The sequence below is a fragment of the Eleginops maclovinus genome, chromosome 17, assembly GCF_036324505.1.
Source record: "Eleginops maclovinus isolate JMC-PN-2008 ecotype Puerto Natales chromosome 17, JC_Emac_rtc_rv5, whole genome shotgun sequence".
Taxonomy (NCBI): Eukaryota; Metazoa; Chordata; class Actinopteri; order Perciformes; family Eleginopidae; genus Eleginops; species Eleginops maclovinus.
In genome coordinates, this window is record NC_086365.1 from 2750 (window position 1) to 21474 (window position 18725).

General features: G+C 38.8%; 1 protein-coding gene and 1 long non-coding RNA gene across 6 annotated transcripts in view; one reads left to right on the forward strand and one right to left on the reverse strand.

Moving 5' to 3' along the window:
- Positions 1 to 655: 655 nt before the first annotated feature.
- Positions 656 to 2349, forward strand: LOC134879351 (uncharacterized). The gene is made up of 3 exons (XR_010167831.1): positions 656 to 807; positions 1041 to 1070; positions 1794 to 2349. It is a non-coding gene; the product is annotated as an uncharacterized LOC134879351 (long non-coding RNA).
- Positions 2350 to 5465: 3116 nt separating this feature from the next.
- The window catches only part of tmtc1 (transmembrane O-mannosyltransferase targeting cadherins 1), a 128802-nt gene continuing 115542 nt past the window's right edge, over positions 5466 to 18725 (reverse strand). For 2 of the 5 annotated variants that reach the window (XM_063905482.1, XM_063905480.1), the window contains 2 exons: positions 9933 to 10010; positions 6875 to 8005 (listed from right to left, as the gene is read on the reverse strand). In XM_063905482.1, the coding sequence (XP_063761552.1) occupies positions 7880 to 8005; positions 9933 to 10010 (204 nt within the window). In that variant the 3' untranslated portion in view covers positions 6875 to 7879. Of the gene's footprint in view, positions 6440 to 6874; positions 8006 to 9932; positions 10011 to 18725 lie in introns of those variants that run through there. The other 3 variants (XR_010167797.1, XM_063905481.1, XR_010167796.1) reach the window with 3 other exon arrangements.

The following is an 18725-nucleotide window of genomic DNA, read 5'->3' on the forward strand; positions in this document are numbered from 1 at the left end:
AAAATCTCACACTATTTTCTCATTATTCCAACTCCTTCATGTCGACCTAATCTTTTGTTTTTAATTCATACTTTTTGTCCCCCAATTTTCTTTCCTCTTGATTTTCCTTTGAAATTTTGACTGTTTTTCAAATGTTAATGTTTTCAAATGTTATTTTTAATTATTCTAAATCGTTCTTCATGTGATCATCCTCCACTTTTTGTTACAATTCTTTTTCCTTTCTATTTCTTTTTCAAACTTATGATTTCTTCAAAATTGTCGTTTTTTCCTAAAAGATCAGATTTTTTTTTCAAATTTCTGGATTTATTTCTAAATGACAGCTTTTAAAAATGATCCCTTTTTCTAAAAATTATGAACTGACTAACCAGAGATCAGAAACAGCTGTGCAGAGACTCTCATTTGTACAGTAACCGCAGCAGTCTGATAAATGCAGTAAAAAGTATAACATGTACCTCTGAAATGAGTACAAGTATCACGTAGCACAACATCAGAGTTGAGTAAATGTATGAAGTGTTGGACACATTCGAGACAGAGATGGTGATGCTGTCAGTGATGAGGAGTTTCATCTCTTCTGGGTCAGAGTGCAGCAGGGAGCGGCTGTGGGTTAATCTTTAACATTTACAATATAAAGTCATATACAGTTTTAAGTGAGTGCTGCAGCTTCACACTGCTTCCTCACACTGTCTGACACAGAGGACTGATGAAGAAGCAGAGGATTTACTCCTGATGGAGCACAGATCAACAGGCAAATCTTCTTTAACACAGACCTGGTCCTCACAGCTGATGGATTTCATGAGAAGAAACTGAGTAAGTGGGACTTTGATTCATTCCAGTCTCTAATGTTTGAAACAGCTGCTCTTTGTTGCTTAATGTGTTCACCTCCTTTCTTTATAATGGCAGCATAAAGGTTATCTGACAACTCATATCTGAAACTACAGCCCACTGTCTTTAAAGTATACATGTAGAAACAGATTTGATTTCCTGATCACTAACAAATATAAAGGACATTCAAGTAATAACGTAATGTGTGTCTCCATCAGATGGCTGAAGGTTATCAGAAACATGAAAAGGTATCACACTCAACACTTCACATTATGTTTGAAACTGTTTCACCCTTCAATATGTTCACTCTTACGTTATGTTTACTGTCTCTGCTCTTTCACCTGAACATTGATTTCATATTAAACCTATAAATCTATAAAACACATTCAGATTGAATCCTGATTCTGGACTGCAGTTTGGACTTTGATACTTCTCTTATCCTATGAAGGCTCATATCCCATATTTATTGAGGCCTCAGTTGGTGAAAGTGTTCTCATAGAAAGAAGGATAATTTCTAAACTGTTAATTAATAACTCAGAAACATTGTATTATTATTATTATGTTGGAATAACCAGTCTCTGAAGAAAGAACCAATGTATGCAGAGAGATCAGAGACTAGTTAAAAGGTCTAAGCAATAGTTGCATTGGTATAGGGACCAGTTTGCAGAGGTATAGGTAATTGTTCCAGAACAGATTTGTTGATGTAGTTTCAGTAGTTTAGAAAACTCAGATAGATTTTACATAGACATATTCTGGCTATAATGACTCTCAGTTTCTCCACATGTGTTGTGGTCTAAACCTTGGTCTGCATTATTAACTAATAGCACATCCGACTGACAACCAAATGCAAAAAAAGAAAATACTAGTTATTTGCACAGTAATAGATATGCAGACCTACCACATGTTTGTTGTATATTGCATGGAGTATTTATTTGAATGAACAAAACAAAGTACATTCCTGTTTCCATCAGTTCCAAGCAGCAGAGAGAAGAGTCTCCTGAACCCATCATCTGATTCACTTCAAAGATGAACGCCATTCTTATGACCAAGTTTAAGTACTTCAAAATGTTGAATTAACAGGTGGGCTTGCTGTTCTTGGTCGGATGCTGAATCGGTCGTCCATCAGTGTTATTTGCATCTGGTTTTTATGAATCATGGAATCACACCTTTAACTAACTGTTCATGAGTCTTTGGGACAAGTTGCATTGATTAGGGACTAGTTGCACAGGTCAAGAGACTAGTTGGAGACATGTTTACTAATTGAAGAGTGTTTGGGACTACATGCAGATAACTAGAGATAAGTTGCAGAAATCAACAGTCTAGTTGCAGAGATTTGTTTCCCTGCTTTTTCACTTGAACATTGACTCATAATAAACCTGTAAATCAATAAAACATGGCACTAACAATGTTGAGGATGTGGGTTTGTTCCCATGGACATATACTGAAAATGTATTCACTGCACTTCACTTTACTTATTAGTGTATGCTGAGAAGCATATATATACAGCTCTGCTCTCACGGTCAAATCGGTCACTAAATCTGCTTTCTAGCATCTTAAAAACATCTCCCGACTCCGACCTTCAGTCTCCGACGCTGTCGCAGAAACACTCATACACTCCTTCATCACATCGCGATTGGACTACTGCAATGGTCTTCTCCGGGGTTCCCAGCAAAACCCTGGAGAGACTCCAACATATCCAGAATCAGAGTTCTCACCTGCACCAAGCCATGGCAGCACATCACCCCCACCCTCATCCACCTTCACTGGCTCACGATCAAGTCCCGGATCACTTTCAAAACCCTCCTCCTCACCTACAAGTCTCTCCATGGTCTCGCTCCACAGTACTTACCTCCTCCATCCCTACACCCCTTCACGGAGTCTGCGGTCCTCGGACACGGGCCTTCTCTCTATTCCCTGCACTCGCCTCCGCACCGTTGATGACAGGGCGTTCAGTGTTGCGGCCCCCGCCCTCTGGAACGCTCTTCCTGCAGAGATCGGCAATGCTGCCTCCCTGGGCATCTTCAGCCACAGCCTTGGATACCTAGAAAGGCTCTATATAAATTCAAATTATTATTATTATTATTATTATTATTATTATTATTATTATTATTATTATTATTATTATTATTATTATTATTATTATTATTATTATTATTACTGGAAATAATCAAATGTAATACATGTTAGTGAGTATAACTGTATTAAAACGTTATTATATGTTATTTACTGAATAACATTTATTCAGAGATACTGCTGGCCTAAACTCTGATAGCCAGTAAAAAACAGGCCGTGAAGGCCTTGTTGGCCCTGACGGTTTGCCACTGCAAACAGGGTACGGTTGAGACAGCAGCCCTGTCTGGTTGCTCTTTCCAATGTGAATCTCTCTGATAGCGAGCCATTAATTTTAACTTGGGCTATTGGTTTGTTATAGATATATTTGATGCATTGAATTGTTTTGTTACTGAATCCAAAAGTGTCTAATGTTAGATAAAAATTCTCATTTGACCCTATCAAATGCCTTCGAGGCTAATCAGTGCTGCTGGTATTTTATTTTTAGGTATTCTATGTATGATGTGTAACGTTCTGATATTATCATGCGTCTGTCTACCTGAAACAAAGTCTGTTTGGTCCTCATCTATGAGGTCTGGTATTATTGTTTGTAGCCTGTTTGAAAGTATTGTAGTGTAGAGCTTGTAATCAATATTAAGAATTTAGATTGGTCTTTCATTTTGACAACATGCTTTATTCTTTATTAGTGGTTTGGGGATAACTGTAATAATTCCATGAGGGGGGAGTATCCTCTTTAGAAATGATCCAATAAAAGGCACGTAGTAGCAGTGGTGACACTTCTTTTTTTTGTTTTTTTAACTGCTCAGATGGGAATCCCTCACTACCTGGAGCCTTGTTTTCAGTTTTCCAATTGCCTTATGGATTTCACCTATAGTTATCTTTGCTGTTATACATTCATTTTGAACTTTATCCAGATCCAGAGAGTCTAGGAATGATTTTGTATGCATCTGATTTGTTGCTGAAGTTTGCATGTAAAGCTCTTTGTAATAATCTCAAAAAATATTTTCAATTTCTTTGGGTTCATATTTAGGTTGAATTGTTTTAGGGTCATGTAGTTTGTTGACTGTGATTGCTGCCTGTTGCTTTCGTTATCGTCTTGCTAACAACTTTGCAATTTTGGGGCCTAATTCATAATAATATTGTTTGAGATATCTTGCTTTTATCTCCATCTCATCTAGTAAGCTGTTGGTTTCTCACTGATTTCATTTGTTTTTTTGTTGATCTATCACTTTTTTCTTTATGTTTTAGTTCTAATTGTTTCGGGTTGGCTGAGAGATTATTATATTGCGTTTCTTTGCAGCTCTGCATCCTCTGGTATGCCGTATATTCTCAAGTTGTTCAGTCTGGATTTTGATTCTAAATCATCCAGGTTTCCCTTCAAAATCTTCTGTTGTTTTATTATTTCCTTCATATCGCTTTTTACCTCGTTACTCCAAAGCTCACTACATGCAATTCATAACGCCGTCTTTTTTTATCAATTTGCTGTCCAACTTCTGTGTGTATTTTTGCCAGTTTCTGGTTAATGTCTTCTTTGAATTCTGTCAGCTCGTTTTTTATGTGGGTGGCGATGTCCTCCTTAAAGATGGTCAAGTCTGTTTTCAGCCTTCTTTGCATGGCTGATTTACTTCCTAATGCTGTGCAGATTAGTTTGTGGTTTAGCCATTGCTGTGTTAGCTTCTGCCATTACTGTCCTTTTCTTTGTTATTATTGCTTTTTTCTTTACATTGACAGTCCACGCTTTTCTTAATCCTTGTTTTTGTTTACTGTTCAAGTGGCCATGCTGTTCAGAACATCCGGTGGAAGTCCAAAACTGTAAATATTTTTATTGCACTTTTGGAAATAAATCATTTGAGCACAACTTTTCTGAATGTCCCCATGCTTGATGGAGATTAAAATAGTTTACTCTGTTTACTCAAGCGGGGATGCGAGGAGGTTGCAAATAAACTCGGCAAAGTAGTTCCAAATACTCCAGGTACAACAGAACCATCACATACATATTGACCAGATTCCAACAAACCAACTGCGGGACAGGGTATGCTTGTGTGAGACGATGTGGGACATGTTACCAATGCTGAGTCTAAAACGTATGCCTTTACCTAACTTAGAAAATAATAACTTCTATTCTGCCCCCACATTCAATACAGTTCGGCCTCTGGTTGATCCATTAGCATGGATAGAAAAAAGCTTAAATGATCGAGAGACTCTGTGTGTGGCAGTGAGACAACACACACATGATGACAGTCTGCCTTGCTTTATTTACAGCTAGTAGAAAAAAGACAGAATTTAGAAAAGTGTTTTTCCTGTTGTGGTTTGACGTTCCAATGACAGAGGAATTGAATTTTGTTCCATTAAGCCCTTTTCACATATAATTCAAGTTTAATCAGTGTTGCGACAGTTACCTTGAAAAAGTAATCTGATTACTCATTTAAAAAGTAACTTAGTTACTTTACTGATTACTTGATTTTAAAAGTAACTAAGTTAGATTACGAGTTACTTTATTAGTTACTTTCAGCAGCTGCCGACAACAACCTCATGCTGAAAACGTGACTTAATTGTTGCATAGACGTCACTCCCCGAGACGCAAGAAGAAAGCAAAAATGTATCTTTTTACTAAGGAAAATGACAAAAATAGTAACACACAGTGACTTTGATAAGTAACTTTAATCTTACTGGTACTGATTACTGGTTTCAAACTAGTAACGCGTTAGATTACCTGTTACAGAAAAAATGATCAGATTAGAGTAACGCGTCATTGCATTTAATCAAGATTTCCATTTGGAAACGTTTTGAGTTTAACAATTTAGGTGATGAGTGAGGGGTTGATTGGAGGGCTGAATAGTAAACAGAGTCCATTAAACTTCAGTATGTGTCCCTGCTTTATGTCTTTATGTGAATCTTTATGCGAATTGAAACATTTGAGACTGAAGAGGAATTTACAAAAGCAGCACACAGACGGAATCATTATTATTGTCCATAGCAGCGTAGAAAGTGACTGGTGCTGGATTTTTGTGTCTGTGTGGGTATGTTAAAGTCCAGGTCCTGTGTGGGCAGGGTGGAGAGGTGAGATAGAGGGGAAAGAGTTCAGCCTCCTGACAGCCTGGTGGAAAAAGACATTTTTTCAGTCGGGTGGAGCTGGACCTCAGGCTGCGGAACCTTCTCCCTGAAGGCAAGAGGGTGAAGAGGCCGTTGGAGGGATTGGAGTGTTCACGGTGCGCTGCAGGGTCTTGCGGTTGGAGACTCTGCAGCTTCCGAACCACAAAGTGATGCAGTAGAAGGTGTGCATGATGGGTGTCAGTGCTCCTGCTTTCTTCGGTTTGCAGACAAAGTATGGCGCTGCTGGGCTTTTTCCTTGGCGAGTAAGGTGGTGTTGTTGCTCCAGGAGAGGTCCTCTGTGATGGTCACCCTGAGGAATTTGGTGCTGCTCACCTGCTCCACAGCAGCACCATTATGAAGACGATGAAGTCCAGGCTGCTGGTTGTTTTAGATTTTTTCAACTACAGGAGATCTAGACACAGCAGGTTTTGGGGTGTCCAGGAAGTGCTTTGCTCTGTAACAGAGGAAAAATGCTTGGAGATGTTCTTATTTAATAAATAAATTATTTTATCAACTTATTCATGAAAAGTGTTGACTTCGAGACTTCGAATTGTATCTAGTTTTTTTTTTTTATGGCTTTGAGTGGGAAGTACAATTGCTTTAAATATTCGAAATATGAGTCTCTTTTTCTGCTTTTCATCTTCTCATCCTGTAAAATAATTCCTCAAGTGAACATGTTAACGTCTGTGATTTTAAACAGGTTGAAAGAGTTACTCTCTGCTTTCAAGGTTTGATTTAACCTCCTTTGGGGGGAAGGGTGGGGATTCTGGGAAAACTAGGAAAACCTGCTACACAAAGAACTCAGTCTCTACTGTCTAGTGGAGTGTTATTAGCCAAATACAATTCAGTCATTGGTATAAAAAAATATAGGTAATAACACAAAACACCATTTAATAAAAACATATACTTTATTTTCCTGGTGCATTTCAGTCATTGCACTCGTCACTTCATTTCATTCCATTTCAACAACAAAATCCATTTACAATCAAAACAACTGTCAAGAGTCACAACACGCAACCAAACATCAGGTCCGACCTGCAGCTTGTTATGGAAATAGAAGTCATTTGAACCTAGTTCAGTTCATGTCTAAATAGAAAGCAGCTGGTATGAATCCTAATCCATTTCTCATACATTCTGAGATCTTTACATCTTTTGTACTCATTGATATACTCCAGAGAGTATAGTGGATACAGTGGGCTTACAGTTTATCTTGTCAACCCATTTTCTTCATGTGCAGCACAATGAACTAAGCTCAAAAGTGCACTTATTAGATTTCCTGTGCCTTCAGTTGTATATCTTTGGTGAACTACTTATAAAGAAGAGTATACAGCAAGCTTTCCCAACCTTGCTTGTAACTTGTCCTTCTTATGGTTGATGAGCGATAATGTGAATATCCCAGTGGACATTCACATCCAACATCAAACATAACACATAGACTTAAAGAAAGTTCTTAAAGCTACAAAGTGGACCTTTGAGAGAGATTTTGTTCCCAAGCTCATAACTTTCATAATAAAAACATTTCCCCTCACACTTTCACTGCACTTCTTGTAAAACATTCTAACAGACTGAGTTTCCCTCTGTGATTAAGTACATAAAGGAGATGACTTTACATAATGCTAAACAATAAATCAATCAAACACAAATGTTTAAAGCAGATGTGGCTATTGAAGTAATGCTGATGCAGATCACATGGAGCTCCAATCGTCTTGGCCAGTGGTCCCCCCTGCCCCCACGAGGGAAGCTTCCTGACTGTGGCTCCCCCGTCTCTCACTGCACAAGACCGGACCTGAAGAGTGTTCTCTCCTCCTCTGCTCTCAGGCCTGTCGTCTTAGTAACCAGCCTGTGGCTGGTGTCTGGGTTCCAGACAAGTTGTCATGTGGGGGCATGTGGTGCTCTACGATCCCCCTGTCACTTTCCTCTCCAATCGGTCCAGCTTGGCCAGGTTTTCCTTCAGGAGTTTGGAGCCGGGGCTCAGGAGCAGGGCCCGCTGGTAATACATCCTGGCAGCTGCATAGTCTCCCTGCAAACACACAACAATAAACAAATTACAAACAGGAACTGTGTGTTCAATAATATGTTTTGAGTCAGGAACCAAGTCTCTCATACATCAACAGTCAGTCGGAGTGCTTTAAAAGTTTTGAAAGACAGAACTTAGTACTTAAGCACATATTTTTTACACTGTTTGAAACTGTTACTGTTGTTAGGGAATTTTTGACTTTGGTAGTTGACCTTTGACTTTGCTCATCATTTTCTCCTTCCTCTGTCTGCATTCCCATGGCATAGTTATTTGGCCTTGGGATGCTGTAATCTCCCTTAAGGAGGGGCAGCTTGGGCGCATTGTTGATGTCACTATGACCGAGCACAAGCTACCATGAGTAGTTTATTGTACAGGGACGGTTCCCTGGCGCCAGTGTTAATTTCGTCAACGAAAACTATGACGAAAAATGTTCGTCAACAACCTTTTTTACATGACTAAGACGAGACGATGACGAGCTAAAAATAGATTTTTGATAATAAAAACTATATGACGAAATCTATATTAGTTTTCGTTGATGAGACGAGACGGGACTAAAGTGTTAATGACGGACTGTCGGACATTCAAAATGCAGGATATTTTATTTTCCTCTTCCGGCTTCGGGTTCAATAACCCACTTTGTCCAAATAAGGTAGACAGGCAAGCTCTTCTTCTGGAGGCCGTTGTCTTTATTAAAACCTGTTACACATATGCTTTTGTTGTTGCTGTTCCGCTCACTTCTCCAGACACATACACGCTGGCTCACTCTCGCTCGCTCTACCATGCACACACACACCTCTCTCTCTCTTAAAGGGATAGGCGATCTGCCTCTGTATGACCCTTATAGCGGAACACCAGATATTACACAAAGTGTTAAGAGAGTGAAATGTTGCTTTACGCATTTCAACACTTGATACTGTCACCTTGATTCCAATTTCAGATACCTGTGTTTGCCTAACTGAATTAGTTTATAGAGAGAAAAACATTTTGACTAAAAGTTGACTAAAATGTAATGATTTTTAAACGACTAAAACTGGACTAAAACGTTTTGAGTTGTCGTCGACTAAAACTATGAAGGATAAAAAGGACTAAAATGTGACTAAAACTAATAACCATTTTTGTTCAAAAGACTAAATCTAAAAAAGCTGCCAAAATTAACACTGCCTGGCGAACATTCTTTTCTATGGACGACACCTTTAGCTAGATTCAGGGTCCATATTTGTCTAATCTCGCTGATGAGGAATGCTGATTATACATTCTGAACTGGTTAAAATCTCGTATTGTAGTACAGTTCTTCAGAATTGGTTTGGCAACCACTTTGTCAACTCGTGGCTGCAGCAAATGTCTTGTCAATTCTCCGACCGTAACTTCAAATAAATCATCAGTGTTTGCCATCAAAGTTCCAGCTTTCCCTGTGTCTCTCTGAGTTTCGTATCCATTGCTCCAGAATTTTCCATCACAACTGTTATTATGGCAGGTTAGCCCTTGATCGAACCAATTCACAAAAATACTAGGAGTGTTTATAAATAATATTTAGATAAAACAATATGTAATTAGATACACATCTGATGCCATGTTTTCCCTCCTACACAAACAGTTTACCTTGATTATGAGAAAAAAAGCATCCAAAAAGTTTTGAAGTGGCAGCCATGATTCAAATTTCAGCTGATGGTCAGCTGTTCAAATTTTCCAGATGAAAGGAAAGAAGCTTCAATGTTTCTTTTATATTCTCCTTTATCTTAAGGTACACTGGATGATGAACGGAAAGATTAAAAATACTGTCCCATAGTTCCTTGCGGCCTGTGCTGTGTTACTGACAGAAATGACCAATAACCTTGATCTTGTCAGCTTAGACATTTTTAGAGATTGTCCTTCATGTACCATAGTATGAAACAGCATGATTGTGTTTTGAATTTATAACTTGAAATGATACCTTGATGTGCTGAATCCCCCCCATGTTCATCCAGGCCTGGGACTGATCCGGTTTCAGTTCCACAGCTAGCTTGTAGCTCTAGTGGGAGATATCAAAACAAACACAGTTTAGTGTCAAATGACAAATGATTTTAGTTCACTAGATTCCACTTCCTTATTCATACACATCTGTTATACACAATTCAAAGTATTGCATGTTTTATTACCTGTATACTCTACATAGTGGGGAATCTTGTTTTTAAGGAGTTATCTGTAGCTGAACGCACCATGTGAACACAGACAGAGGACTGCTGCTCTGCTAACAACAGCAGTGTGCACACGTAAGAGAAACCCAATCAGTGTGCGTTTAAAAAAGCATCTTAAAACATTTAATTGACATCATATTTTTATATTACGGGCTGTTGTGTTCCCGGTCTCTTACTTAGACCACTGCAGTGCAGGGGTCACCAACCTTTTTGAGACTGAGAGCTACTTGAATGATAACGAACTCTAAGAGGGCTGCTTGTTTGATATCATCTTTCTGAAGAATATACATTTGCAGTTTTCGTTTAAATAATGAATATTATGCATTTAACAGGCTACATATTGTTAGTGAATATTTTGCTTTGGTGTTTAACCTTTGACCTATTTCATAATTTTGTTCTTCCTCTGTCCAAAGTATTGCCATGGCATAGTTCTTTGGCCTTGCAGATGCTGTTACCTTCATTAAGGAGGGGCAGCCTGAGCTTCCTGAGCCTCGTTGTTCCAATACTGGGTATTGCTGACCTAAGATTGGTTTTATTGTTTTGGGACAGCTGGGCGCCAGTTGAACTGGCACCAGGTGCTCTTATACGCATATTCTATTGACATAGATGATAGTTTTAGTTAGATTCAGGGTCGATATTTGTTTAGTCTGGCGACTGAAGAAAGTTGATTGTCCATTCGGAACTGGTTAAAACCTTGTATTGTAGTAGAGATCTTCAGAAGTGGTTTGGCAACCACTGTGGCAACTGGGGTCTGTAGTAAATGTCTTGTCAATTCTCCGGCCGCAACTCCAAATAAATCTTTCAGTGTTTTGCCATCAAGTTCCTGCTCTCCTGTGTCTCTCTGGGTTTCGTCTCCATTGTTTCAGAAGTTTCCACCACACATATAAGTAAATTATTTTACTTAATACTGTTTCCCATGGGCGTCACTTTCTGTACTCACCAGTTTCCCTATGTGTTCGCAACACCTGTAGACTCAGGATTTACAGAGCCAGGCTGACTGTTGTCGCAGGAACCATTATATGTGGCGTTTGGAAAATGATTGAGGAAGCCAATAATTTCCTCTCTTTTTAGGAGTCTTGCACGTGATGTGCTGACACACATACCTGCAAACCCAATAATTGGGAAAAAGGTGACATGTTGGTAAACCAAGCCCCTGTACGGAAGTCTGGGGGAGAACATGTAAACTATGCATTCTGGTACTTTCTGAGAGGAAAATAAAGTGGAGGACAATATGAACAGGTGTCTGTCTGTGTGTCTGCCTCATACGTTGACTTTGTTCAGACACAGAGACTAAATCAGCAGAAACACATTTATCCCAGCGAAGTCGAAAAGTCGAAATGCAGCAGCGGCAGCAGCAGCTTTAGCTCAAAGAGACAAGAGGAGAGCCCACAGTCCGCAGTCACTATTTTAATCCTTCAAAATGATACCCAGACTTCAGATTTTATCCCTCTCATTTAAAAACAAACACTTTTATTTTCTTTGTTCATGGAAGGAAACAGTTATCTATTTATTCAGCGATGAATCGTGCTATTTCTAGAACACCCTCTGCAGGCGATTCATTGACTGCCTGGTCGCCCACAGGCACCGCGTTGTCTACCCCTGCTGTAGTGTATATGCTACTTGTATTATATTTACATATTATTAACATTACATTTTTCATTTATTATAAAGCACATTCAGACATTTAAACAATCAGAAAAAGAACATCTTGACTTTCGACATGTCCTCTTTAAAAAACGCTTAACGACCCATTGCGGTTGAATGCCTTAGCTGACGGGTTGAGTTTATATGAACTGAAATAAGTAAAGAAGAAGCCAATGTTTTTCTTATCCCCAACAAGGAAATGACTTTTTCCACTCTGTTGTGTTTCCATACATGACACACACAGATGGAATATACATGCAGAAACACAGCCATATGCAGATAGGAGAGGTGGCAGAGCAGAAAGGCTGCCAGTTCAAACTGACAGCTGTGTCAGAGGTCTGTCTCGTGTTTGAAATGCTTGTTCATTGGTACAGCTTGTGCACCTTAATGAATTGAGCCCTCTTTAATGACATTATTTCCAGCTGTGCTGTTCCCACTCTGAGCCAGGTCAACGTTGAACAACTTCTAAGACTAACTGGAGCATTCACTGTGGTGAGGAACACTGAGGTAACAGCGTATGACATTGTTCATTACATGTTGCTGCGCGCCGCTGTCCTGGGAAGTTTGTTTTTGGCCGTCCCTTTTGGAGCAAATTATCACAACAACCAGGGAGCTCATTCAGACAAACTGGGACATTTACATTACATTTCTGAAAGTTTACAGAGCTTACTTTTTTTTTAGCCCAGTCTAAACACATCTCGCAAATGCAGATATCCCTTGCCCTGTCACCCTCCTCCCAGCTGTCACAGGCCTCATCACTATCCCAGAAGTTTAATTGACTTGACGCTATACTCTGATTAATAGTGTTCCTTCATTTTTTTTGAGCAGCGTATAATGTGGTGTGACCTGTGTTAGAGACCTCATTCTTTTCAGTAAACGTATACCTTCAGTTGCATATACATGTTGGTTTCCTGTGTCCCGTTTCCTTATGGCCTCGCCTTTTCAAAAACTCAGTCAAGATTTCAGGGTTACATGAACCAACATCCGTATGGGCCCTGTAGCGTGAACCACACACGAGGACAGCTCTCAGTGGGCAAATATCACAAGGACCCTCAAAGAGAAGATCCAAGAGAATACTACCCAGTTTTATCACAGACATTGTAAAGCGACAAAGAACATCGGCCATTGGGTATACAAAAACCCATGTGACTTGATGCCTCATTGACTCTAAACCATTTGCTTTCCCCGACCTGCAGACACCCCTTTAAATCACATTAACATGTAATCTTTTATTCCATAATTCGTTTCTTTTGCAGGTATACAGATATGCATCTTGATGTATGAGAATTGTATGATTTCATGTTGCCTCATGTTGGATTGATGATTTAATTGTGTGATTTGGTTGGTAATTTTCAATCGATCTGTATTGTTTTTAGTCTCTCTCAACAGCTAGAACATTACAGATTTCAGATAGGGGAGAGTTAGACATTTAAAACTAGTACTATTTGTTTCATATAGTAAAGTTTCAGTTAAGGAAAACTCAGCCTACCTGAAATGTGGTTAAGCCACCTCCTTCTTCAAACTTACAAAAGAGATTCAAACTTTCTCTCACTCCCTTATTTATTTGATCTTCGTCCCCTCGGGTTGCAGACCCTGTGATGCCAAAGGACCCCCATGGAGACTCCTTTTGTCTCACCTATTTTATTGTAAGTCTTAAAAGATTTTACTTCAATGGACTCTCATTTTGGCAACTAAAGGCAACACATCTTCTGTTGACTTCAGAAGATGTGCTTCAAGACTTTGAAAGAACCCCGCTCTCTGAGCCATGTGTTCTGAAGAGCTGAAGTGCAAACGCATCGCCAGTTTCCATAGGTGCCGACCCGCAGTTGAGAACTGCTGGAATGTGGACGTGAGACGCAAGATCCACCGGCACGACAGCACCGGCCCAAACTATGCCGCTATGAGAGAGGAAGACCTGGCCAAAACCGGGCTTCATTTGACCGCATGTCGCTGGAAGAATTCCAGCCACCTTCGCCAGGTCCCCGGTGCCTGCTGTCTGCATCCGCCTCCAGCACCGCAACCACCCGGTCATCCACCCGTAAGGCAACAGCGATTCCTTACACTTGGGTTGTGCTCATTTTCACCTATGCAGTTTCAAGTTAGATTAGGGTATAAACTCCCCAAATAGTTCCCTGCATCTTTCAGCTGTTCAGCAGTTTTAACTTTACCTTCCGTATTTGTCCAAACCATCTGATTCACTGTCCATTTATATTGTGTAACCTTCCTTTCCTACATTCGCCATTCATATTATTTGTGTTACACTTATGTTTTCTTCATTGTGGTATAGTCTTAGTTAATAAATGTTTTATTTATAAAGAACCTATTTATGTGTTTTGTGTTAGAGGTAAATCAACCGCTGTTTACCGAGTACACTCCGACCTTCAGAATATGAAAATAACTGACTTATGTGCAACCAACATGACTGTGTTAATTCATTTCAACATTATCTGGTTACATTGGATTTAATTTATAGGTCTGTGTCCAGCTAACTAAACTGACCTATATAAATTCAACTCAATGCAGTTTCTTTTGCCTTACTTAACAGTGATGATTAATGCCAACATAAGGGTATTTTATTATACTAACTAACTCACTAATGTAAATGTAACTTAACAGTAAGAGCTGTGTTACTCAACTGTATTTGGTAGGATCAACCAAACAATACTTTGCAGTTTCAACTTAACATACTTAAATAAGTGTGGCAAACACTGCATTGTATTTTACTTAACTGGTTTTCATTGTTACAATGGTAATAAGTTTAAGTGCACTTACATTATGTCAACAATTTCCATACAGTGTAGTTAGGTAAATTCAAATGACATTACTTTGGTTCTGTGAAAAACATCATTTAATAGAAATTAAACACAATATAACACCATAACAAGTTTAAAATAAAAGAGACCTATGAACACTTATTTGTATCACCTAACCAACATTTTCTATCTTCTTTAAGTTTTACACTGTTCACAAAAAAGTAAATAAATAGAAATGGAGGCCCGATTCACTCATACAAATAAGCTTCCTCAGTTGGCAACCTCTGAATAAAGGTATGGCTGGATAATTTATCTGTATTCTTCATATTGTCAACAAATCCTATCAAAAGACCAAACCAACAACAATGAGGCTCTATGGCACACATAAATAACATTTGCAGGTGATAGATGAAATAGGCAATAATTCTTCATGTATTGTTGTTCTTGGTCTTTTCATGGGATTTGTCAACAATCAATTGTCAACAATAAGATACACATAGAGCATTGCTGGCCTTACCTTTGAACTGTCAGCTTAACTGTTACAAATGTTTAAAATCTCAGACCCTGAACTTGTCTGACTCAAAATGGTACAAACACATAATAATGCCTGAATAACAAAGAAATCTCATGGAAATTACGGGACCTACACAAAACCCACACTGAGAAACGTTCCAATAAGGGGCAGAATGAAAATGGTTGAAATCAATATTTAAATAAGAACTTTTTTTTTTTTTCCAATTTCAGAAAACATTTAAATTAAATCTTTGATAACTAATAAGTTTTAGTTTGAAAATATCCTTCGATTGGAACTTAAAAAACAAACAAAGGAAACGCACAGCATGATGCAATAAAGATCATTTCCAATTAGGATAGACAAAAACAGAATCACCATCTACATATAAAAAGGGTGAACCAATATTATGCTATGTAGGAAATACTTCAAAATAAAATAAATAAAGTAAAGAAATGTCCCTTTTTTTCTCCCTGCCACTTCAGTAGAACACATCCTACGGTGCACAGAGATTTGTTAAATTGACAATAAATAGTACAAATAGAAGTATTCCAGGAGTGCACCACATTTCGCTATGAATGGACATTTTCAAAACAGCGCAATTTATTTGAATCAACATATCACAAATGGCAACTTAAAACTTGCCTGTTAATTTGTTGCCTATGACTCTTGCTCCGTGCTCACACTATCGCTGTATTCTTGCCAAAAGCATCTCCATACATCTCTTAATGCCCTCGAATTCCCGTCCATCTCTCCGTCACTCTCTCCATTTCAAACTATTTGCCTCCCATTCTCTAATAGACCTTAAATGCAACCTCTCTCATAGTTTAATAGTAACTCTCATTCTGTCCTTTAGTGAACATTTTTAAATGTCACTACATGAACAATGATGGCAGCTAAATGTGCAATTTACCAATTTTTGAGATGTCTGGTCTAAATGTGATCTACATAGGTGAATTCGAAGTCTGCGGCCAAAGTGGCCATGTTTTACCCTGTAGTGCTTCAATAACTGATATCTTGTAGTTTCTTCTGCAGCACAGTCTTTACACTTCCACATTCATATCACTGAAAATGAAACAGACAAAAATACGAAACAAAATTACTATCATATATATAGGTTGTATATATGAGTTGCTACTTAATTGTAACCAAAATTAGTGTTAATCTTGAAGATGAACTTCGATCCTTCATTATAATGTTAAACACTAGCCATTTAATGGTAAGATGGCCATGTACTTACCGCTACTGAGGAGCAACAAAATAAATGTAGAACGTCTAGCCTTCAAGCTAAGGAATGTTATTCCAGACAGAGACATCCTGTAAAAACACATTTACCAGACTTGTGGTTAGAAAACAGTTACAACTATAAAGTATATAAAACAAGCACACTGATATTTATTTTTACAGTTCTGACTACATTGAAACATGACAATGATAGATCACTCAATTCATGCCAAACTCGGTTTGGTACAGGTTTGGCTACAGCAACTTGAGTCATTATTTGCAGACTACTAAAACAGCATATGCGTTTTAATGATTATGTATTAATGAATGGTTGTTTTGATACATTTTCGGGTAATGCCATCCCAACCGTGCAGGTTTACATTGTTCTATATGCATAGTGTGGTTTATTTATGATAGATATTGGTATGTAAATATTGAAATGAATGAATGACACACAAGAGCAATTTGTATTCATAAAGATAAAAGACAGCTATTGTCCCACTACAACAAAATTAACTGTAGGAATATAGGAATTTTGCCCAATTTATTACAGGGCTGGTCACAGATTCACAGAAATACGGATAGATCTATTGTATGAACAATGCTGTGGTATCAACGAGACCAGACTCAGTATTTCTCATGAATCAGAACTAGCAATAAAGACAGACAGAGGACCCCAAAGTACTTGTACTACTGTATCATATTATTTTCGATTAGGGCTGAACGATTAATTGCATTTGCGATAATATCACGATATGACAAAACAAGATTTTCCAACCACAAAGGCTGCGATTTGAATGGTCACGTGATCTGGTCACGTGACTTGCGAGCGAGCCGAGCGGAGCCGAGCGAAGCCGAGCAGGCAGGGAAAGAAGTCAACGCTGCGCTTGAACCTGTTGCACAATGGCCTCAGGCTCGTCAGAAGAGTGCACGGCTGGAAGGTTGGTACCAAAGAGGGGCGGCACGTCAGTTGTGTGGAATTATTTTGGCTTTAAAAAGGAAGATGCTGCGCAACGTCAGGTATTGTGCAGAACGTGCCTCGCTACTGTTGCTACCTCACGAGGTTCACGATTGTAATCATGATTTATTGCTTGTGTTTGTTGAAAAATACATGAGAAGAGGACCTTGAAAAAATAATCGCATATTAAATCGCAATTGCAATATTGAGGAAAAAAATCGCAATTACATTATTTTCCAAAATAGTTCAGCCCTATTTTCGATGGCATTATTGTACGATCAGTATGACAGATTAAAAGATCCTCATTTTTTCTTTGTTATATTCTTTATGTTGTGAGAAATGTTTCACAACATAAAGAAAGCCCTGGATGCCCAGGGCAGACGACGCCACTGATCAAGACAGGTCTATAGCTATCTTTGCACTTTGCACCAACATTTTAAACCAAACTGCAATGAAATCCATACTTTTTACCTGCTACAGCATACATGTCTGCTGTGTAAGTTACATGTGCTTTCCCTTCTGATAAACACATTTGTCATTTAAACAGTATCCTGTTTAGTATCCCCTTCTTCCTCTAACGTTACAGCTGGTCGAGAGGCTCATTGACAGCTTTACTGCTCCTTGGCATACATTCTACACAAAATTCAGCAACTTGGCTTGGTTCGGACTGCATAATTTATTTTATCACAAAATGTGCCTCATAGAATGTGTAACGTTACAGCTGCCTTCACAGTTCACTGCTCATCCAGCTCTGCGCCGATCGACACACATGCCCTGATGGCAGCCACACCGCCGCTCCCTCACTCTCGCTGGCCCACTCATATCACTAGTTTACCGTTAGCCAATTAGCCCTCACACTGCAGCTAAAACACTAGCTCTCTTCAAAACAACGGCAAACTAAACTTTATGTTTTCTTAACAAGCTACACAGTGTCTTACCCCACGACAGACAGCTCAGCTGCCGGTCCTGTCAGTCAAACACATATCCATAGTCCCGACCATGCCACACCACAAACGTCTGAACTGCATAGCGATTCATTCAGCATAATGTTAATTTGCTAACTAGCTAGTGTTATCTGTCATGTGCTGAAATATTGCCGATATTTCTGCGAGTAATGTCAATATCACTTCATATCCACATGATGATATGCCAACTTCTAATATTGAATTAGAAAAATATACTTACTCAGATAATGATTCGGATGCCGCTCAGTTCTTCAGCACTGATTCAACAGTAATCTTCGGACCTTGCGCTGCGCCCGACAAAACTCGCGCCATAGTCATTCCTGTTATTCCAGCTTCTGAGCATGCGCACATTGCGCAACGTTTGTGCTACATGAACTCATCTAGGACATCCTTTATGAACATTTTTTTGATTGTACGATTCATTCAGCTCTGTTACCTTGTATCAAATCAAATGACTTTTGTGGCTTTAACAAGTCATCAGTTTAAGTTACACC